This window comes from Squalius cephalus, assembly GCF_949319135.1.
Source record: "Squalius cephalus genome assembly, chromosome: 11".
Classification (NCBI taxonomy): Eukaryota; Metazoa; Chordata; class Actinopteri; order Cypriniformes; family Leuciscidae; genus Squalius; species Squalius cephalus.
Window position 1 is genome coordinate 32020237 of NC_137132.1, and position 24438 is coordinate 32044674.

A 24438-nucleotide genomic window follows, 5' to 3' on the forward strand; every position below is an offset into this window, starting at 1 on the left:
TGGAATGGGTGGTTATAACGTGTTTCGTGCTGACAGACCAAAGAAGGGTGGTGGGGTTGCTATTTATGTCAAATCTAAATTTAATGTGAAGTTAGTCTATTCAGAATCAATCGGTAAGCAGCTGGAATTTTTGGCAGTGAAGGTGGAGTTGGCCAAGGGCCTTTATGTTACTGTTGTTGGGTGTTATAGGCCTCCTTCTGCCCTGAGTACTGCATTGCAGACTCTTATTCAACTCTTATCCAGATTGGACTACTCTGAAATTATTTTAGCAGGTGATCTAAACTGGGACTGGCTGAAACCTTGTTCAGATGAATTTAAGTCATTTTGTGATTCTGTCAATTTTACACAGTTAATCAATTCTCCCACTCATTTAATTCTTAAGTGCCATGAGAAATCCACCTTAATTGATTTAATTTTGACTAATGCCCTCGCAAATGCGGGACATTTGACTAATGTCCCGCATTTCATTAAAAATGTAATGAACAGGGCTTTTGCCATGATTTGTTTAATTGTGATTGGAGTAGAATAGAGCTGATTCCCGATGTGGAGTCAGCCTGAATCTTTTTCCGGGATAGTTTTTTGCAAGTAATAAATAGACACGCCCCACTAAAGAGATTCAGAGTTAAGGGGTGGGACAATCCCTGGTTTTCCTCTGAGCTTGGAGATATTCTTCATGACCGCAATTTAGCTTGGGCCAAAGCAAGAAAAACGGGCTCTTCGTCTGATTGGCTTGTTTTTAGGCAGTTAAGAAATAAATGTTCTTCTTTTATATTATTAAGAAAGCAAAATCTGACTTTTATCTGTCAGCCACTACTAACACCTTAAATGATCCTAGAAAATTTTGGAAGGCTATAAAATTACTTTCTCTAAACAAAGATAGTATTAATGTTCCTTTTATTATGAAAGAGTCTGTAGTAGTTCATGACAAGCTGGAGATATTGAACCATTTTAATGAGCATTTTATTCAGTCTGGTTCTTTGTTTGACACTGCTTGTCCTTATACTGTGACACCTTGTAGAGATGTACCAGTCTCTACAAGTGTCTTCAATTTCACTCCATTCTTAGTGGCTGACGTTCAAAAAGCCCTAAAAGGGCTGGCTCCTGAAAAACCTCCAGGACCTGATCTTATAGAGCCCTACTTCTTAAAAATAGCTGCTGATTGTGTAGCACAGCCTCTAACGTACCTTTTTAATCTTACTTTAGAGAGCAACACTATTCCCAAAATATGGAAATCTGCATTTGTTTGTCCATTATTGAAAGGGGGTGACCCGTCAAATTTAAATAATTACAGGCCAATTTCTAATTTGTCTGTTTTGGCCAAAACGCTTGAATCCCTGGTGAGTGATCAGATGAAAGACTTCTTGCATGTACAGGACATTTTATCCCCAGTTCAGTCAGGTTTTAGAAAAAAACATAGTACCATCACAGCTGCAATGAAGGTGATAAATTACATCTCTGTTGCTCGTGACAAGAAGCAGCACTGTGCATCACTTTTTATTGATTTGTCAAAAGCTTTTGACACGGTTGATCATGATGTTTTAAAGATTAGGGCTTCTTAATTCTGGGTTTTCAGAGAATACTGTCTCTTGGTTCTCAAACTATCTTAGTGACAGAACCCAGTGCATTAGGTATGATGGTGTTCAATCTGGTATTTACCAATCCTTAAAGGGGTTCCACAAGGCTCTGTGTTAGGCCCTCTTTTATTTACTATTTATATAAATAACCTTAATCGGCATGTGTCTGATGCAAACTTTCATTTTTATGCAGATGACACAGTTATTTACTGCTGTGCACCCTCTCTTAAACAAGCCATTGCACATTTACAGAATGCCTTCACTGTGGTCCAAAACACTTTGCTACAGCTGAAACTTGTGCTCAATGCAGACAAAACCAAATGTATGCTCTTCACGGGCCCTCGGAATAGACCACTGAATGTTCCCTCAGTGATTACTCTTGACGGACGTGAAATACAGACTGTTACAACTTATAAGTATCTTGGTATTGTTATTGATGATTGCCTATCATTTAAGCCTCATGTTCACTGTCTAGTGAGAAAGTTGAGGCTAAAATTGGGTTTTTACTTTAGAAATAAGCTGTGCTTTTCTTTTAATGTTAAAAAACGGTTAGTGGCATCCACTTTTTTATCTGTGCTGGACTATGGTGATATATTATATATGCATTCATCTGCTCAATGCCTTCATATGATTGACGCAGCCTATCATGCATCGCTGAGATTTATTACTAATTGTAAAGCTCGCAGCCACCACTGTGAGCTGTACTCTCGTGTAGGGTGGTCTGCTCTGGCCACACGGAGGCTTTGTCATTGGTACACATTTATATATAAGGCTATTCTTGGTGTGCTTCCATCCTATTTATGTTCACTTCTTATGAAAAAAAGTGCTGGTCATTACTCTCTCCGTTCTCAGGCTGTTGTCTTGCTTTCTGTCCCACATGTCAGTACTGAGCTGGGTAAAAAGGCCTTTGTTTATTCTGCTCCCTTTACATGGAATTTGCTGCAGAACAACTTAAAACTTAGTAAATTGATTCCTTTGAGTGTTTTTAAGTTAAGAATGAGATGTTTTGAGTTGGACTCCCTCACATGTCAATGTTTTTAATTGAGATTTCATTGTAAGTGCATAATTGGCTTTCAAACTGTTTCTATTAATTTATTTGTTTTTATTTTCATGTTTTTTGTGTCTTTGTACGTATGTAATGATGTGATGTAATTCAGCTGCCTATCTTGGCCAGGTCTCCCTTGCAAAAGAGATTTTTAATCTCAATGGGCTTCTCCTGGTTAAATAAAGGATAAATAAAAAAATAAAGAATTTAGTTTGACCATTTTAATTTCCTTTTTTTTCTTGTGCTTAATACTTGTAACAAAATACTTGTCCATGAGCTAGGAGCAGGAGCAACTTTTGTTAAGTATTCTGATTAATTACTTTGTTATTTTGCCTCCACGTCCCCCCCGATTGCGAGCGAGCTTCTCCTCCTGTCCATGCCGTAATTTTTCTACTGTGCGACAGAGAGTCACGTGGTTATGACGCAATTGTTAGCCTATTTTTACAAAAACTGTTTCTACTGGGCCATAACGTAAGATACAAGGTAATGGAGCCTTTTATACATTTTCGTGTTTCTTTAGAAATAAACAATGGACAAATCTTTAAACGCCTCAGATGTAAAGTTATTCGCTGTCAAAGTGACAGCCCATATATTTATTTAACTGAATCACAGACTTTGTGATTTCACGATAGCACTATGCTTATGATTGTAAATGGTTTTAAATATATCACGTAACCTTAGAAAACGGTGTATTAATGCGGTTAATGGATTCTCGTCTGTGGAATGCGCCACTTCCGGTGTTTTGCCGGTTACTCGACACGGGTAAATTGCATTCGAGGATTTTTTAAAATCGAGTACTCGACTTTAATCGGAATTGTTACAGCCCTAATGTGGTCTACACCGGATGCGGCGCGGCGCGAGCGACAAATTTCCGACAATAAACTGATGCCTCATTCTGCTTTGTAACGGGCGCTTTTTCGCGTCTTGGGTAAACAGCTGTTGCGACGCGAGCAATAACGGCCGCGTCCGGTATAGACACAGTTCAACAGTATATATATATATATATATATATATATATATACACATATATTCTGTTTATCTATTTATACAAACGAATAGGAAAGTATGTCCAAACTTTTGACTGGTACTGTACTATAATATACACATAAATAATATTGGTTCTGTATTATAATATACAAATAAATAATATCGGCCGATATATCAATATCTGGCTTTTTTTACTCCCTAATATCGGTATCGGCATCGCACCCCAAAAATCCATATCAGTCGGGTTCTACTAAAAATCTTACTTTATTGTTTCGTATTTAAATACACTTTAGGTTTACGGGACCCAAGGAAATTAGTAACCAACACAGTTACAAAAAATAAGTTAAAGTAAATAAATAACCACACTTAATCAACAACAAGTTTGAAAATATTATGTTTATTAATACGAACCCTTATATATCTTGAAAGTAAAGGGTTAAAGGGATAGTTCACCCAAAAAAATGTATTAGCCTATCATTTACTCACCCTGAAGCCATCCTATGTGTATATGACATTCTTGAAGATTGCATTGACAATATTGGAACTGCACAGTAAATTAGAAAATAAGACCTATTGAAAGGATACTGGCAAGTCCCGTTGACTTAACGCGCTTCTGACATTGGTGCTTTTGTTATGCCAGATTATTTTGCCCAATATACACGGATGGCTTTTGGGTTGCACAATGCACAACATGTTGCACCTGCAACCTTTCAGTGCCTAATGCAGTCAGTCTTGAGAGACGTGGAACGCTGTAATGTGTATTTGGATGATGTCGATGAATGATAAATAGATAATACATGCTATTTTATCTGTGGGCACTGGGCATAGAGTATGGAGGCAGTTATTTAAACTTAAAAGAAGGTTGTCTTCAGAGAGCTTGCTCAAACTGTTTTCAGTGTTTGCTACCAAGGCAATTATCATGTGACCAGTGTCCATATATAGCAATCCAAATCGAACCTTTGCAAAACACTACAGGAAGCATGTGAACGGAGAATCATGGTAAGATTCCAACTGTTTTGTTACTCAAAAAAAAAAAACAAACAAAAAAAGCATACAGTATATATATATATATATATATATATATATATATATATATATATATATAAACATGTATGCTATTGTTATAGGATTTGATGTTTGCTTGTTGGTGTTTTTCATCTACAGACTTCTTATTGACAGTGACCATTCAACTTGATACAACTAATTCGTTTTCAAATAAATTTCCAAAATAATTACATATCATTCAAGATGCAATCACTATTAAAGAATGAGTCCAGTGTCTTGGTATTTACACTCTCTGGTCTGAATGAAACAATGGAAAATAGATATGTCTTGTTTTCTCTTACCGCACTGTACTATCCCTTGATGGTCTTTTGTAATGTAACTATAATTACTACTATACTCTTACATAAGAAGCTCCATGAGCCGATGTATGTGTTTATATGTAATCTGTGTGTAAATGGACTTTTTGGCACTTCTGGATTCTACCCTAAATTCTTGTATGATTTATTATCCCATGATCATGTGATTTCTTATATTGGATGTCTGATTCAGATATTTGTCATTTATTCATCTATTCTGTGTGACTTTTCAACATTAACAGTGATGGCATATGACAGGTATGTAGCAATATGTAGACCACTGGAGTATCATTCAAAAATGACCAATCAGAAAATTTTTAAATGTATTCTTTACTGCTGGCTGGGTCCATTTGTTTCCATATCTGTTCTAATTATTTTATTATCTAGACTCACCTTATGTGGCTTTAATATTGAAAAATTATATTGTGAGATTTGGGCAGTTGCAAAACTTTCTTGTTTTTCTACAACAGTAAATAATGTGTTTGGATACATTGTTATTCTTACATATTTTGGACATGCAGTATTGATATTTTGCTCATACATTCACTTGATTAGAAAGTGCAGGAAGTCAATAGAGGGCAGGCACAAATTCATGCAAACATGTGTACCACATCTGCTTGCATTGATCAATGTGACAGCTGCGTTTATGTTTGATGTACTGTACAGTCGTTATGGCTCAAAGAATGTGCCTCAAGGTGTGCGTAATTTCATGGCCCTGGAATTCTTACTTGTACCACCTATTTTAAATCCTCTTATTTATGGATTAAATCTGACAATAGTGCGCCAGCAAGTTATGAGAATGTTTTTCAAGAAACAAATGGGAATATCGGAGTGAATATTTCTGTTTCAGTAAGATTGTTTCACTAAAAAGCCTAAAGGAAGAATATATGTTTAGATGTTGTAGCAACTCAAAATGTAATAACAAAGCATAATGTATTAACTGCACATTATGTTATAGGTATTAAGCCTTGTCTGTGAAACACAACAGTTAAATAAAATTTTTTGGATGATGACATGCTCCATTATTTTGAGTCACTTTAACCCAGAAATACATTTCACAAGTTTGTATGCCCATATAATCTTAGCATAAGTGGTAAACGGATTTAGCTTGCTGTCTGCTATAGAGGGGCTCAGAGAGGATATTCGACTCGAGCTTCGATTGCCCCTATTACACAGGCAAAATATGGTTCAAAAGGAGGAGAAGGGGAGGAGGAGAGATGCTGAAAGTACTAAAAATGAGAAATGGTAAGAGGTTGTTTTTCATACCTTGGTATTAATTAGAAGATTAGATGGGCGTACTCCTCCCGAAATTACGTTAATAACTTCACTAAGATTTATGCACTAGATTAAAAAAAGTAAAGTTTCTGCTTTCTGTTATTGTAATTCTAAGTGTTTAATCATTTTTGAGATATAGTCATTTAAATGGTTGTCATAAAAAATATTCTATAAAAATGCTAAATGTATTAATAATTTTAGCTACACGGCAAACTACCCAGTGTTAAATTAACACTCCTCGGTGTACATATAGGTCCAACTACAGGGTGTTAAAAATTAACACTGAAGCAGTGTTGAAGTTAATGAGATAATTAAGTGATTAATTAAGTGATGATTGGCCATTAGTGGTGACACCTAATGTTAATAAGAATCATTGTAGGAAAGAAAAACAACAAGAACAGAAAAAATAGAAACACCAGAACTACTGACTTTGAGCCATTACACATTATTGCACTTAATATTTAGCCTGGAAATCCAGACCTAAATCTAAAAGATTAATGGTCTGGCGTCAACTAATGTAACTCGGCCAGCTCAAGGGGCGGCACCAAGCATACATCTGAAAATCTCACTGCACGCAATTGGATAACACTACAACCAATCACAAAAATAAACAATCACATACGCTTAGCTACCAGTGGAGCTAACTGGTAGATTATACTCTTACTGTATCCGGTCGGCAAAACAGCAAAAAACGTCCTTCTTGCAAAGGAACGATTCGAGCGGCGTCTTCTGTTCCTGTTTTAGATAAAAAGCCAAGTCTAACTCGGTCATTGTAGTGGCCAAAGCCATTTCAAACAACTGGTATTCAGCCATAGCCATCTTGCAATGTTTAATGACTTCGACGTCACAGCGCTGTCGTCATCTCGCCTCTGGCCCGCCTATATCAGATAACCCGATGTGATTGGTGCAGCTCAGATCGAGGGGCATATTTAATAAGCATCATTACTCGACACCAGAGTAACTCGCTGAGCAAATTCAACTTGTGCTCTCGCAAGAACTCTGGATTACCAGGGTACTTAAAGGGGACCTATTATGCCCCTTTTCACAAGATGTAAAATAAGTCTCTGATGTCCCCAGAGTGTGTATGTGAAGTTTTAGCTCAAAATACCCAACAGATCATTTTTTACAGCATGTTTAAATTGTCACTTTTTGGTGCTCAGAAAAACGCGCTGTTTTAGTGTGTGCCCTTTAAATGCAAATAAGCTGCTGCTGCACGGCACAGGGGGCTCGCGCTCAGAGCCAGGACAATTTCATCTCACGGAATGATGATAATATCAGAAACTCTCAGTAACGGTGTTCATTTCGACCCGGAGTCGGATAATAATGCCTACAGAGTCAGAGTGCTGTATGGAGATGGAACAGGTATAGTTTAATTTAATTACGGTTATAACGTATTTGTCATCTGCTTGTATGTATCCACTATTAATAGCCTACAAGTCTGCTGTTTCGGACCAGGTCCGAATGATGATCAAAAATATACTGATGAGTTTAATAAAGTTTATTGTACATCACACAAAAGATGAAGCGTCAGTTTTACTCCAGAAAATCACCATAAGAGCTGAGTAAACACAGTATAAGAAGTGCGTAAGTACATAAACGAATTTCGGTAGAGTTGAGGGAGCATTTTCTTTGAAAACAAAATAATTCCACCTCGTCTTCAGTGGCTGCCTCAGATTTTGGGAGTAAATAGAGAGAGAGAGCTATGTGGATTAATACATCCAGCCACACAACACCTACAACGCTTGGGAGTCAGTGCAGCAATGGAGGATGTGTCCAACTCGCTGTGAACTCGATCAGGGCGGGTCTATGTTAAAACGGCAGTGTCTGTCAACACTCGTGGGTGGGACCTGTGGCTTTAGTGACATCACTAAAGCCGCATTCTGAAAACAGGGAGACACTAGTTATGATTTATGGGGATTAATAAAAAAGGAGTGAGTGGATTTTTATCACTATTGGGTGGTTGTGTACACACACTGCCAACACACATTTATGTCCAAACAGCATGCAAAAGTGAATTTTGCATAATAGGTCCCCTTTAATATTACCAGTTGGACTTTATTTCTGTCATACATCTACACACGTTCTTATTTAGATTTAACAGAAGTTTAGATGGTAATGTTTTATGGAATGTTTATGGTGACCAGTGTTTGCTTTTGTTGGGCTCCTGACCCTTTCCTTTTTAACATTAACACAATGTTGAAGCCAAATGGCCAGGGTCTGTACATGATGCCAGAATGTTTAGGGAGTCATCATTGTGCCACAAATTTCAACAGGGTATGTTTTGCCTTACACAATGTTTTTTTGTTTTGTTTTTTATGTTTTTTTTAATGCAATTATACACTTTAACTACCTTTATAGGACACTTCAATGGTTACTTGCTGGGGGGCAGAGGTCTGCCCTATATGATGACACCCTACCCTGAACCTGAGCCTGGACCACAGGCACAATTCAACCTGGCCCACAGCAGAACACGGGTCAAGGTGGAAATTACCATAGGCATCCTGAAGGCAAGGTTTCAGTGCCTGCGTGGGCTCAGGGTCAGCCCAGAAAGGTCATGTGACATCACAGCTGCTTGTGTTGTTCTTCACAACATTGCCACACTGAGAGGTGCCTCACCTCTCAGTGTGGCAATGTTGTGAAGAACAACAAAAGCAGCTGTGATGTCACATGACCTTTCTGGGCTGACCCTGAGCCCACGCAGGCTTGATGAAGATGGCCAAGAGGAACCCCCAGTGAACCTAGTAGACCAAAGAGATGGCAGGGTGGTACGAGACATGATTTGCCAAAATCACTTTAATTAAAACCAGTTAACAGTCAAGTGTTGTTCATTTTTTCTTTATTTCCTGTAACAAAAGACATTTGTATTTATTGCTTTATATTTCATTCAACAACAAATTACAGATTAATGTTCACATACTGTTTCCCACCTTAAGCTGGTGCTCCAGCAATTCAATTGGTACAGAACATCAAAGAAATGTTGACTTGTTTTATGATGACATCATAATTATCTGTTACATGATAAAACAATGTGCCTCATCTTATAGCTCTAAACAAATAATTTCTGATAATTAAGTTTTATAATTAAAAAAAAAATCACTGCAAAACCAAGTAGCTTTTTAAAATGTCATATTCTCCTTTAATTACTTATTAAAGGAAACTTGGCAATTTTTGACCGTTGAAACAAGCACAAAATGTTTTTGCGAATTTCTGGCAAATTTAAGCCATAAATAAGAGGATTGAGAACAGGAGGAATAATCAGAAATTCCACTGAAAAAAATATACCCACAATCTTGTATTTGTCTGAATCTAACCGACTTAGAGCAATGTCACAAAATGATGCTACAGAGTAGTTCAGAAAGCTTATAATGTGAGGAAGACATGTTTGTAATGCTTTGCCCCTAAATTCTTTGGAGCTTTTTTGACAAATGATCAAAATTCTGACATAAGTATATAAAATGAAGAAGGCAGGGAGAAAAACTGTTGTTGTTGAGGCAAAAAATCCAAGTATGTTGTTACTCAAAGTGGAAGTCCCACAAGAGAGCCGAACCACAGACCAGTTGGAACAGTACAGTCGAGCTATGTCAGTCCCACACAAAGGCAACCTGGCTGAGAAGAAAATAAGAAGACCCACAGAAAATGCTGCATAAAGTGATGCTATTGCCATGTACGATGCTGTTACTTTTGAGGTCATAATTGTATGATATTTTAAAGGGTTGCATATGGCAACATATCTGTCATATGCCATCAGAGTTAATATTGTATATTCAGATATTCCAAAAGAATAAATTGTAAAAATCTGAACAAAACACGCTGGCCTAGAAATGGTATTTGTATCAGAAAGAAGATCAACCATTATCCTAGGGAAAAAACCAGCTGACCCATAAAGATCATTGACAGACAAGCAAAATATCAGGATGTACATTGTCTCATGAAGGGATCTCTCTTTAAACACAACAAACAAAATGATGGCATTAAATAATATAATTGTTAAATAAACTGTAAGTATCAATATTAGGATGAAATACTTAATATGAACAAACTCCTTGAACAAAGTAAAATAAAAATATGAAGGCATGGTTCCATTTTCCATTTGCTGGTCAAAAAAATGAAATTGCCACTTAAATAAATGTATGGATTCAGTTGTTGTCTGTTATATGAAAAAAAAAAAAAACATCCAAAAGTTTTTGATGTCCTCTGTTCAGTCTAGTCTAAAAAATATATATATTTTTAGAAAAATCAAGAGAGATGCTCATAATAGTTAAGGGAATAGTGAGGAGAACTGGTTGTTGCATTTGATCTGAGGCAACTGGTGAATTTTAAGCGGTTTATATATAAGCCGCCTCCACTATCTGGGGCACATATACCAACCAAACACATGGGAATTGACCTCATTAGTTTTCCTATTCATTAACTTAAAAAATGGTGGTAATAGGTAATGGATGTATAAAAATCTGGCATAAAACACAAGACTTAGATTGTAAGTTCACTGATTTTCAACCCGCTTTGAATTGTTACAGTGTTGGTAGTATATATAAATGAACAATGTTTACTCTCTCAGTGTTACCACTGAGTGTTAGCTGAGAAATTCCTTCTTTTTTTTTTTCAGCATGAAATGTTGGATTGACAGAGGATTATTAACAAAACCGTTATTGCAAGAATAGATTTATCACTGAAAATTGTATCGTACTTTCTCTTTAAACAGCATCCCACATAGCAACATTGTGTCGGCCCAGATCCGGCCCACATCTGGCACACGTGGAAAGATTATCTGGCCCACATGCAGCGTGGAATGACAGCCCTTGGGCGGACCGCTCCTGTTTGTCAGATCTGGGCCACAAGCAGCGTGGAATGATGGCCCTTGGGTGGACCGCTCCTGTTTGTCAGATCTGGGCCACAAGCAGGCCATAGCAATGCCACATGTCAGCCAAGAGCAAAGAAATAAACCAGAACTGGACCTTATCTGAGCCACAGAATCTGTGTATATTAAATATGGAGTCATTTCAGCCTTAATAAGCCTGTTAACAAGCAGAATCACTGAAGGAAAGAAGAGAACAGAAAAAAGAGACGAGCAGAAACACAAGAACTACAACTGACTTCAGCCACAGACTAAGATGAAATCAACTGAAGAGAAAAGAAGACATTACATCTCTGAAGATCTCAGCAGAGGAGGATTAAACAACTCCACAAACAGCATTACCAGCTTCACGTATTACTAACCAGACTGACTTTATTTCTGTGAATTAAAAGCGGTTTAACTCTGTTTCATTTGAAGTCACCATAACCGTGATTAGTGTTTCCATTAGTTGAGCTCTTAACTCTTATTATATCTTTTGTCTTTGTTTGGCCGCTGTGACAGTGTGTTTGTCAAACACATTTCCAGTAGCACCGAAAGCTAAAATGAAACGAGATCAGGTGGTGATGGTTGCCTGTTGATGGTCTTATAATCATCATGAAATAACCTGATGCTGATGTCATTTGAATCTAATAACTGTGTTGTACCATTAATATATTCACATCACAAAACCTGTGTTATTGCAGCATGAGATCCAGGAATATTCTAACAATCAGTTAGAAGACTTTAACAAACATGAGCATTTAAAAATTATTATACAATGACAAATACAGACATCAATAATCAACGTATGAATCTCAACAATGGTGACAATCAAAAGTACCTTGCTGCAATGCATGCTGGGTACCAGCATGGTACAAAACTCCCAGCATGCATTGCAACATGAAATAATTATGCGGCTTAATTGTCCTATTATTTTGTTAAATTCTAAATATGTGCTTTTATTTTTTTGCTGTTGTTTTTGTTGTGACATTTAGCAGCTTTGCAGTGATGTTCTGAATATATCTGATTATCTAAGAACATTTGATTGTCACCATTGTTGAGATTGTTGTGCTGATTGTTGATATCTGTGTGTGTCACCATAGATTGTTTTTTCGTGATCATGTTTGTTAAAATCTTCTAACTGATTGTTATAATATTGCTGGATCTCATGCTGCAGGAACACAGGGCTTGTGATGTGAATATATTAATGCAGTGGTTCCCAAACCTGTCCTGTAGTACCCCCAAAACTGCACGTTTTCTTTGTCTCCATAATCAAACACACCTGATTCAACTCATCGGCTCATTAACCCATGTGATAATGAGCTGATGAGTCGAATCAGGTGTGTTTGATTAGGGAGACAAAGGGAACGTGCAGTGTTGGGGGTACTCCAGGACAGGTTTGGGAACCACTGTATTAATGGAACAACACAATTGTTTTATACAAAAAACATCAGGGCTGCGTTCAGCCCCGACAAAACGTAGCACAACGTGTTTTGAACAGAAACGGTGATGCGTTGAACACACTGTTCTGATGACGCAAGAGTTGAACTATGGCAGCTGAGAAGGCCATTCTTTGTGTTCTTTGTGAAGAATTTTCTGAGCCTGATGAAATCGGTATAAATATGTGTTTAATACTACAAAATATGCCCGATGTTACAGTTACTGCACTTGCCGACCAGAACAAAAGAGAACATCCCAATCGAGTGAAGGGATTTGTGGAATCTGAAATGGAAGCACACATCTTACGTAATTCAGACTAAAACATCTATTTAGCCTCACATACTGACTTTATTTGTAGTTCATACTGTTTTAATACCCTGTATTTTCTTTCTCATTTTTAGGAAAAGCACTTAATTACCATTGTTTATTTCTATACCAAATGTCATACACTTGCAATGAAGCTAAAAATATAAACAACTACACCATTATGTTGATATCCTATATTTTTACAATAAAACTTACGACAAACATGTCTTCTAATATCCTCAGTTGTTGCATATACCGAGCTGCATCGAACACATTTGTAAATTACTTTCCTTGAACCCACTGTGCGGGTTCACTTTAATACCGCGTGCTTTATATACATGTTGCTGCTGATTGGACTGCAGTTCTGACACACCCACCAAACAAGAGAAAACGTATCTCAAACCCTGTTGCACACCGGTGCACGCCGTTTCCAGGAAACATGACGTTCAACCCGGAAACCGTAGCACATCAATACATCAACAGCCTCCTCCCCTGTACTCAACAGCGTTTTGCTTAAGGATGTTGGGAAGAAGATGCTCCTTGTTCCTCTTCTTTGCAAATTAACTTGTGAAATGGCAGTTTCTTTAGTTTTTTTCCCCTCCGTTTGGCCTATAACACTGTTCCTAGTCATCCACTTTGAAATGGAGATTACAAACACAGAGGTTTTTCCAGCCCAGGCCTATCTGTGGCAACATTTCTGCAAAATTATATTACGTTGCGCCATGCAAGTTCTGTAACAGTTTGAAAGTTAAATGTCGATTGATTGGTGCTAAAAGCGTGATCAATTTTATCCGAAACAGATTAACGTGAATCTGGCAATGTTTTGTTACGTTTGTTTTTGTACGTATCACCGCAGATCTGAATTGAAATGTCCGGTGAGTGGCGCTAAAAGGTTAATGCTCTATTGCATTTTAAAACCTACACTAAACCCTAAACCTACCAGTTAGTGTTAACAAAAGCAAATGTAACATAAAAACGCAATTGCTGAAGCAACCGTGCCATTTTAGCTTGTTTCTAGAAGTCTTTGAGCTCTTTTGTCGTAACTCGTGTTTCACTTGTACCCAAGCGTTTCACATCACAAGTACAATTCTGTACCAGCTGAGCTACAGAGTAAGTTTAGTTAGTCATAAAAGTCAAACATATAGAGCTGGTTATGTGAGGAAAACTCCTAAATGTATTCGATGACAAATCATGCACTATGGTAAAAAGTGTTTTGAGGTCATAATATCATATTTTGCTAGCCTGGAAATCCAGACCTTAATCTAAAAGATTAATGGTCTGGCGTCGACTAATGAAACTCGGCCAGCTCGAGGGGCGGCACCAAGCATGCATTTGAAAATCTCACTGCACGCAATTGGATAACATTACGACCAATCACAACAATAAACCCCATACGCTTAGCTACCAGCGGGGCTAACTGGTAGATTATACTCTTACCGTATCAGGTCGGCAAAACAGCAAAAACATCCTTCTTGCAAAGGAATGATTCGAGCGGCGTCTTCCGTTCCTGTTTTAGATAAAAAGCCAAGTCTAACTCGTTCATTGTAGCACCCAAAGCCATTTCAAACAACTGGTATTCATCCATAACCATCTTGCAATGTTTACTAATGACTTGGACATCACAGCGCTGTCGTCATCTGTTTAGCTTGCCTCTGGCCCACCTATATCAAATAACCCGATGTGATTGGTGCAGCTCGGATCGAGGGGCATATTTAATGAGCAACATTATTCGACACCACCAGAGTAACTCGCTGAGCAAATTCAACTTGTGCTCTTGCGAGAACTCTGGATTACCAGGGTAATATTTTGCTAGGAGCCACGTGAAAAGTCTTTATCAATCCATAATCTGTACCATGTAATCATATTTTCTGTGAAAAGGATTAAAAGTGCATGCTGTTTTTCTGCCTCTAGTATTAATTTCTGTTGGAAACTGCAGTGATATGTATGTATTGGTACGTACAGTATTTAGCATTTTCATAAAAGTTGCCACAGGTAAGTTTTTCCCATGAGCCTGTGTTGTTTTTTTCCGTTGCGGTGTTCTCTCCGTATTTACGATTCTTTGCTGTTTTTAGACATTGCCTACAATGCGCTGGATCCTTCACTGGAAACCGAAATTACTTCAGTCCTGCTAAAAGTTTACTCTCTGAATTCTTGCACCCGGGAACAATCCAAGTCGCCACCATTGTGAAGTAAAAGTTTGTTAAGAAATATTTCTTACTCAAGCAAGGAGGTATTTGACTCTAGTCAACCCTATTATGGGTGTTGACATTTTCTTTTTGGCAAAAGGGAAGACAACAGCCCTTGTTTTCTCTTTTCTCTAGTCAGGTAGCCCTGATAGTTTTGGTGAAAGCCCATTTTGGCAGTAGTGAATTACCCTTTGAAGATCTTAACCCCCTGGGGTCGGCGGTCGCGCCGGCGATACCAGCTCGCTTTGTTTCTTATCAGTGCAAAAATAATCTGTTGATTTTGATCTTGCATATAAGTGTTATACATCATTCGATCCTGTTAAGTGTCTATTTTTTGTGTATACTCACAATAAAAACAAAGTGTTGTGCTTTTTGCCAAATAAAGAAAAATAAACATGATGCGAGTTCTGCCTTCTCTCTGTCAGTGAAATCCATTCTGAAACGCGTCCGAAAATGAAATGTAACTCAGCGAATACTCAGTCACACAGGCATACAGACACACAGGCATGAAGCTTGAATTTTCTTCTTTTAAATTGAGTAATTTATATAAAAACTATGTAATCTGTATGAAAAGAGAGAAATGTCAGTCGTTCTCAATACAGCTCATTATAGCTCATTAAGTGTTAATGTGACCACTCCCACAGAGAGTGCGCACTATTCAAACACAAATGATCTGAGGCGATCCATGCAAACGTGTCAATGCCCACATCAGCTGGATAAAACACACCAAGTTTAATCAGACTCATGCTTTACGATGCTGTGAGGAATAATACTATCTTAATAATAATCCTTATTTACCTTACAAGTGCTGGTTCACTTCGAGGAGCAATGGAATAGGTAAGTTCTTTATTCTTAAGTGCTTTGTTCTAATCGCAATATGGAATAGTGTCTGTAAACGCAAAAAATTGTTTAAATATGAATCACGTTTTTGTGTGAAGAATGAACAGCTTTTACCAAACTATATTGCTATACTGAGATGAGTAAAAATCGACTGCAATATGTTGAAATAATATGTCTTTGTATAAGAAACATATTAACATATTAAACTACAAATTAACATTTATATGACCTAATATATCATAAAAACGATAGGCCTATGTTACAGACGAAATATGAAAGAAAACATTTCGTTGACTAGTTTTGGATAGATTATAAAGTTTTTACTGTAAAATACTGCCACATCAAATAAGCTTATGTTTGCCAATTTCTGCTCAAATGTTATATATATATATATATATATATATATATATATATATATATATATATAAAATACAAAATTGGTTCACAGTTGGAAACATCTCGTTTTTTTTTTTTTTCTCAAATTGTTTTTTTTCTCAAACATTTCTAGTGATTGTGCAGTTAATTCTCATTATATTTTCAGAAAGTTTTGGAATACATCCTCTCCCCAAATGTATATATACAGTATATATATATATATATATATTGTCCTAAATGAAAGGCTCATTATCCAGCTCATTATGCAGGTCAATATGTTTATAAGCAACTGAAAAAAAATCACAAATGTCAGGGCATGTCAAAACATCTCAAGGACCCCCAAAACACCTTAGACCATGGTCCTGCCATTCGGACTGTGTCTGGCTCCTCGCAAGTTCACGAAGTACATAGACACAGCTCTTCCCCCCCTGAGACAACGGGGAATGCGCATCTTGAATTAGCTTGACAACTGGCTAATTCTATCTCAGTCGGAGGCCGAATTAATAACCCACAGATCCTGGCTCCTTGGCCATCTAGAATGCCTTAGCTCAGGATCAATGCTTCCAAGAGCATGCTGCTCCCCAGCCGGCATGTAACCTTCCTGGGGTCAATAATCGACGCTGTCCAAATGAGAGCTTGGCTCACGCCAGATTGTGTTCTCTCTATTCAGCAGCTAGTGGCTACATTCAAAGCGGGCTCTTTCAGACCACTCAGCACGTTTCAGAGGGCACTGGGCCTTATGGCCTCAGCATCGTCAGTACTCCAACTGGGCCTACTGCCTACCCTTTCAGCACTGGCTAAAACACAGAGTTTTCCGGCTCATGTGTGGCGACACGGCAACTTACTGTGCGTTCACACCGGATGCGAATAGCGCGTCAAATTCGCGCCTGCCGCATCTAGTTATACGCTTGACCACTTTGTGTTAATTTGCGCGTCAAGAGCGAAATTGACGTGGGTAAAAACTAAAGTTTGAAGCGAAATTTACGCGCGTCAGAGGCAAAATCCGGAGGCGAAAGTTTCGAAACCCGTTGGCTGCCATCTTTTTTAGATGTTTATCGAGCATTAGCATTAATCGAGAGAGTCACCGCTCGTATATGCTTTGGAGAGCAGAAACAGCTGCGTAGGGGACATTGTCGCTGTACTCGGGTCCACCAGACCCTCCGGAGGGTTTCAGGAGTTTCACAATTTGCTCCAGGAGCTAGGTTTGGTGGACCTAACGGTGAGGACGCTGACGAGGACAGCGTAGGCCGTATAAGGCCTCGGCCTCGAGTGGTCGCTGCCTGACGAGCTCGCAATGTACAGCCCGGCGCAAGGTTCACCCTCGCCCGCACCCACCTAATCTGTCATTTATTTTTGTTTTGATAATAAATGGAGCCAGCCTCCAAAAGTGAAACCTGTCCTGTGATTTTTTTTTTTTTTTAGTTTTTATACACTAAATTTTGTTTGTTGTCTTTACATTAGATTAATAATGTTTCATATAACCTAGAATAGATATGGAATAAATAGCATTCAATACAAAATGAGTATCTCTCATATATTGAAATCGAGTTTTTATGTGAAAGATTTGCTTTGTTGTGCATTTTAGTCATATTACAAAATAATTTATTGAGACCAAACATAAAATAACATTATAAACTGTCACTTCACCACGTGACAGCAGCAAGCAGGCTCCTGATTGGTTAACACGGCGCGAATTGACGCAGAAGTTCAGATTTTTCAATTCGCGCCAAACACGTGAATGCACAAAAAGCACTAATAAAATCATTCGTGCTTAACGCGCCTGACGCGCGAATGAGGCGTATTCGCATCTACCGCACCGCGCTCCACGCCTCATTCGCGCCGCAGGAATTTTTTACGTGCGTAACGCGTCTTTGCATTGACTTAACATTGAAATCACTCGCGCCTGAGGCGCTATTCGCGTCCAGTGTGAGCGCACCATTACGCATCAAGGTGAGCCACGGCTGTATCAGAGCCCTGGCCCCTTAGAAAGTCACCAGCTGGTACCACTCTGGTGTGAGCATGGGTGTGGTCTCAAGGAGAAAAGTGGTTTCAACAAACGCCTCCAACCTAAGTTCCCCAGAGGAATGGTCTCACCACCCTCAGATGGTTCAACTGATCTGGAGAGTCTTCAGCAGGGCAGAGGTAGACTGCTTCGCCTCAAAAGACAACTCTCACTGCCCAACATTTTTCTCGGAGGACAGGGAATGGGATAGGGCTCCCACGGATGGCCCAGCCTCCCCCTTTACGTATTCCCTCCAGTATATGTACCCAAGGTACTCTCATAGTACTTGTTAGTGGACGCTATCTCTCTAGCTTACACCTCAGTGGGCCTGAAATGTCCCATAGGCATCAGAGCTCATTCCACAAGGGGCATGGTTTCTTCAAGGGCTTGGACCAGTGGTATACCAATCAAAGACATTTGTGCGGCGGCCGGCTGGTCTTCGGTGTCCACATTTGTGAGATTTTATAACTTGGAGGTGCCAGCACTGCAGGCACGAGTGCTTTCTATTTGAGAGGTCTTGGCCCCTGAGCCTCTGATATCCCATCCCGACGCTGTCTGGTCCCCGTTGGACTCTGACTTTAGTTATACTATGAGCCTCGGGCCACGCAGCCCCAGGCAATGGTTCAGTGCGAAGTCTTCAGCTAATAGCACAGCATTTTAAAATGGGTTCCCACTGCGTATAGCTACGCAATACGAAGTGAACATTCTCGAAAGGGAACGTACTCGGTTACTAATGTAACCTCAGTTCCCTGAGACTCGGGAATAGACTCGGGCATAGCCGGCCGTGCTATTAAGCTGCACTTCATGTATGTCGCTTCAGTCAATTTAACCTGATTTCTATGGCAAAATGGGCAGCTTATATAGTCAGCAGCTACGCCCATTCTCGCGCGCGACGCGGGAAGTGTCCTGACAGGATCGTGCGTCCTCGTCGTTTTGCCATAGGTTCGTGCAGTTCTCGCAGCCCAGCCAATCAGCATGCTAGGCAGCTCTGCATTGTGCTTCAAAATTCTAGAGAAAAGGAGTTTTCCCACTGCGTATAGCTACGCAATACTCGTTCCCTACTCTCAGGGAACCGAGGTTACGTAAGTAACCAAGTGCATTATGTTCACAACTGTGACAATTAATCAGGATTAATCACTGGATTTAAAAAAAAATATGTGAAGTTCACAGCACCATTATTGCGTCATTGTTAAATTTGCAAAAAAAATTTACTGAATTGAATGCCCATCTGTTATTGTGTCTATTCTAAACATAGTAAGTAAACATTCTGTAAAACGAGTCCCAAATAAACGCCTGTCTCTTTTACACGCCTGGTGTGTCTACAGGTTTGGATAAATAAAGGCCGGTCTCAAATAGAGGCCCGGTCTGTTTTTTAGTTTGGGGTTGTATTTAATCTTCTAAAACCTGTCAGATCGTCTGTTTAAGCTTGCTATGGAGCAGATTGCGCATGCAAGAGAGCCCTGTGCATCTGGGCGGGAGCTGTTAGTGCAAGCAAGGCAGGCAGAGTTAGCGGAGGCCGGAGAGGGAGAAGTGGAGGAGAGCGACGAGGAGGAGGAATTCGCCAATGAACTTGTAGTTGAGGATTGCGGTGATGATGATAGTGATGAATAGGGTCATTTTGTATCACATGATTGCAGTTGTTTTACAGGGTAGCCTTCGTTCTTTCTTGTTGATGTGTTTCTGGCAACTAGTTCGATGGATATTACCGGTAACTTGTATTGTTCAGCCCATGGCTGTCACATAGTTTAATTTTTTTATGCTGCCAATAATCTAAAGGGGGTCGCACACCGTACAATCGTTGCTTAGTCTGCAGTCTGAATTCACTTTGCCTCAGAGCGTCCGTTAACTGAATGAATTGAGAATATCACCTGAAAATCCGATAACATCAGCAATTTTCATTCAAGCAGCTGATTTCTGTTAATGAATGTAAAACTGAATGTATATTGCAGCACAGGGTGAAGTCAGTATATACATTAAGGATGATTTGAGACAATGTACACTCATAGAGAATAATGTGTTCGAATTTTAAAGACATGGTGCTGTGCTTCTCGTCTGGCGTGCGACCCCCTTTAGACATATGGAAATATAGTAGGCTAATTCTTACATTAACTGATCTATTAAACACAAACACAGATTTGGTAACCTCCTACTGTCATGCTCATCTCAACACTAAATTAAAGGCCTGTCTCATATAGACGCCTGTCTCAAATACAAGCCAGTGCAGTTCGGCGATTTGGGAAAATAAAAGCCAGAGGCTATTATTTGAAGTTTTACGGTAGTAGAAACACTATTGTGATTTTTTTTTTTCTCGCTATTAGGGCAAATAGGAACACCGCCTTATTCGGATGGTAATTGTTTCTCATGTGGACGTTCGTAAAAATAAATTTGTATGGCACCTCAGTGATAAAACTGATAAAATTCACGGGTGGAGTTTTGTGATCCTATGAACCAAGGAATGCACTGCTCATATGGTCAGACGCATGATTGTCTGCTGTAAACAAAATGCCACATGCTTGGAATAATAAGAATAAATTCATATTTAATTTAAAAATAGAAAAATAATATCCTATTTATTATGTGATTAATTAAATCTCATGTTTAATAATAGGAAGATAGACACATTGTAGTTAAAATGGTTTTCTGTCTTACATTTTATCTGAAAGTGGTGGATGTCATTTAAAAAATGTGAAAATTAGTGGAAATTAGTAGCTTTGTGTTTACATGAGGTAAACGCGAAGCTGATTGGTTTATTGTTTAATGTATATATTGCTGCCATAATAAAGGCCCATTTCAAATGTTAATGTGCTTTTCTTCTCTTTATCTTTTGAGCGGTGAGGAAATATTGTTCTTTCCAGCATTTCAGTAATAGCCTACGCTAGATCTTTAAAATGCATATGAATTAGTTGTGAAACGTAACAGTTATTGTACAGTGCTTGGCAGTGGTTAAAAAGGATTTAAACAATGAATTATGAATGAATCTCGTTGTAAACTCAGAGCCTTAGCAGTGCATTGCGCTTTCAGAAACCTCCCACTTTCCCCAGCTCCACCTGTATACCCTTATGAAAAGAAAAGATATTTCCCTATATATGAATGATCAATATATTGGTTTAACAGTATATTTGAAAATATACAGAATAATATATTACAATATATTGAATAATACACAAGGAATGCCGCTTTTAATATATTGAAAAATATGTGACAATATATTTACTAATATATCATAATGCATGTAATTTTTTATTTAGTAATACACTTATATAGATGTATATGTGATCAGATATGGTGCAGCATATGTAATATATTGCATATAAATTTACTCATGCAGCATAAACCCATATATAGGGGCAGTTTCCCGGACAGAGATAGTTCACGTAAAAATTAAAATTACCCCATGATTTACTCACCTTCAAGCCATCCTAGGTGTATATGATATGACATTCTTCTTTCAGACGAATACAATCAGAGTTATTGTCACAGGCCGAGGACAACCACCACTCCAGAGGAGCTACACCAAAGTACACCAAGAGGCCAGACAACGAAGTGATATAAAAGCTTAATTCTTTTTATTGAATGTAAAAACAACTTTAAAGGAATGTCACTGACACAGAACTCCTCGTAGGGGCCGCTCATTGAAACAGGTCGAAGGAGTCTTTGATGGAAGACTCAGGCCAGCCGCCAATTGGCCATCTACTTGTACGGAACAGCAGTGTGGGGGAACAAAGGGCGTGAGCCTTCAGGTAAGTAGCAGCCGATGACTGGGTACCTCTACTCGTAGAACCACAGTGAAGGAGAGGGGAATTGGACAAAGGACCGGGGCCTTTCGATGAAGAACAGCAGACAACAGTTTGTGCTGGATAGGGGGCAATGACCATCAGATAAGGTACAGCAGACGACAGTAGGTGGTGGGCAAGGCACAAGGGACTACCGGTAGGTAGCGGCAAACAGTGGGCTTTCTCTTTTCACAGGACAGCATCAGATAACTGAGTGTCACCTTTCTTTTACAGGTCAGCGGGGATGGGACAGAGGACCGGGACCTTCCAATGATGAGCAGCAAACAACAGCGTGTGGCGGGCAGAGGGCAATGACCGTCAGATAAGGTACAGCAGACGACGGTAGGTGACGGGCAGGGCACAAGGGACTACAGGTAGATAGCAGCAGACAGTGGGCTTTCTCTTTTCACAGGACAACATCAGATAACTGAGTGTCACCTTTCTTTCAGAGGGCAACAGCAGTTGGAGTGCAGCGGCAGATAACAGTATCTCTCTGTTCACAGAACAGCAATGGTGAGTACAGAATCCAGCAATTAATAACTGCGCCTTCTCTTACCACAGGACAGCAATGGCAGAATGCAGCGGCGGATCACCGGATCTCTGCTCATAGAACAACAATGGTGAGTACAGAATCCAGCAGTTAATAACTGAGTCTTCTTCTTACCACAGGACAGCAATGATGAGTACAGAATCCAGCAATTAATAACTGAGTCTTCTCTTACCACAGGACAGCAATGGCAAAATGCAGCGGCGGATAACAGGATCTCTCTGTTCATAGAACAACAATGGTGAGTACAGAATCCAGCATTCAATAACTGAGTCTTCTCTTACCACAGGACAGTAATGGCAGAATGCAGCGGCGGATGACGGGATCTCTGTTCATAGAACAACAAAGGTGAGTACAGAATCCAGCAGTTAATAACTGAGTCTTCTTTATCCATTCAAAACTTATCAAACATCCTTGAAGGCCATCTGATCAGCTATCCTTCAAACTGTACAGTCGATGACTTGGTTAATGACTATAACCTGGCCTTGTTGCGTAGTCTGGATTCTGTTGCCCCTCTCATCACTCGATCTGTCTCCTTCTCCTGCCCTGCTCCCTGGTTTACTGCTGAACTCCGCCTTATGAAGGCCACAGGACGGAGGCTGGAGAGGTATCATAAAAAAACTGGCCTCACTGTCCACCGGGAAGCCTACAACGACCATGTTAAGAGCTACAAAGATGCTCTGTCCGAGGCCAAAAACGACTATTTTTCTACACTCATCGGCAACCAACAAAATCAACCTAAACAACTCTTTTCCACCATCAATCGCCTACTCTGCCCACCTGACACGCTTCTGCCATCTGACGTTCCTGGCTTATGCTCCAGATTCCAGGATTACTTCCAGGGAAAGGTAGAATCTATCCACCAGCAATTGCAGCAGTCCAGCCCTTTTCATTCAACGACACTACCGCTGCTTGACACAAACCTCACTACTGCCTTCACGCTGGAGGACTCCCTTTCATCTTTCTCCATGCTAAACACAGCTCAAGTTCTTGAGCTGGTGTCAAAGGCAAAGGCTACAACCAGCAAACAGGATCCAATGCCGACTGCACTGGTTAAGGCATGTCTTCCAACTCTGGCTCCCACCCTTGTCAACATCATCAACACCTCGTTGTTTTCCGGTGTGGTCCCCACCAGCTTTAAAATTGCTGCAGTGATCCCTACACTTAAAAAGCCTGGCCTGAACCAAGATGATCCAAGCCACTACCGCCCAATCTCTAACTTACCATTCATCAGCAAGTTATTGGAAAGGGTCGTGGCTTCCCAACTTAACGATCATATGCTACAACACAACCTCTACGAGCCATTTCAATCTGGTTTCAAAACACAGCACAGTACGGAAACTGCCTTAATTAAAATCACAAATGATCTGCTCATGGCAGCTGATTCTGGGAATGTCAGCATCTTAATACTTCTTGACCTCTCTGCTGCCTTTGATACGGTCTCCCATTCCATTCTTCTCACTCGACTTTTAAATCTCATTGGCCTCACTGGTACTGTGTATTCCTGGTTTAAATCCTATCTCACCAACAGGCAACAATACATCACCATTAAGGATATTTGCTCAGAACTGGCGCCAGTCTCACATGGCGTGCCACAAGGATCGGTGCTTGGCCCACTACTATTCAATGTCTATTTGTTACCTCTTGGGTCGATCATCCGGAAGCATGGATTACATTTCCATTGTTATGCTGATGATACCCAGCTCTACATCAGTACTAAGCCTTCCACTCCTCTTCCACCATTGACACTTATCAACTGCCTGAAGGACATAAAGCTCTGGCTGGACAGTAATTTCCTCAAACTCAACACAGGCAAAACTGTACTCATGGTGTTTGCTCCACAGTCACTTCTTAAAAAAGTTGATGACTTTATACTGGATGTGGATGGCTGTT

General features: G+C 39.5%; 2 protein-coding genes across 2 annotated transcripts in view; one reads left to right on the forward strand and one right to left on the reverse strand.

Moving 5' to 3' along the window:
• Positions 1-4854: 4854 nt before the first annotated feature.
• On the forward strand, positions 4855-5802 carry LOC307167237 (olfactory receptor 6N1-like; the record flags this gene model as incomplete). The annotated part of the gene is made up of 1 exon (XM_079886226.1): positions 4855-5802. The coding sequence occupies one exon, from the start codon at positions 4855-4857 to the stop codon at positions 5800-5802; it is 948 nt and encodes a 315-aa protein (XP_079742352.1).
• A 2267-nt stretch (positions 5803-8069) lies between these two features.
• Positions 8070-24438, reverse strand: part of LOC307167238 (olfactory receptor 52K1-like) — a gene marked incomplete at both ends in the record, with an annotated part of 91032 nt that continues 74663 nt past the window's right edge. Inside the window, 3 exons of the mRNA XM_079886227.1 lie at positions 8070-8122; positions 8859-8980; positions 9416-10005. Coding sequence (XP_079742353.1) covers positions 8070-8122; positions 8859-8980; positions 9416-10005 — 765 coding nt within the window. The remainder of the gene's footprint in view (positions 8123-8858; positions 8981-9415; positions 10006-24438) is intronic.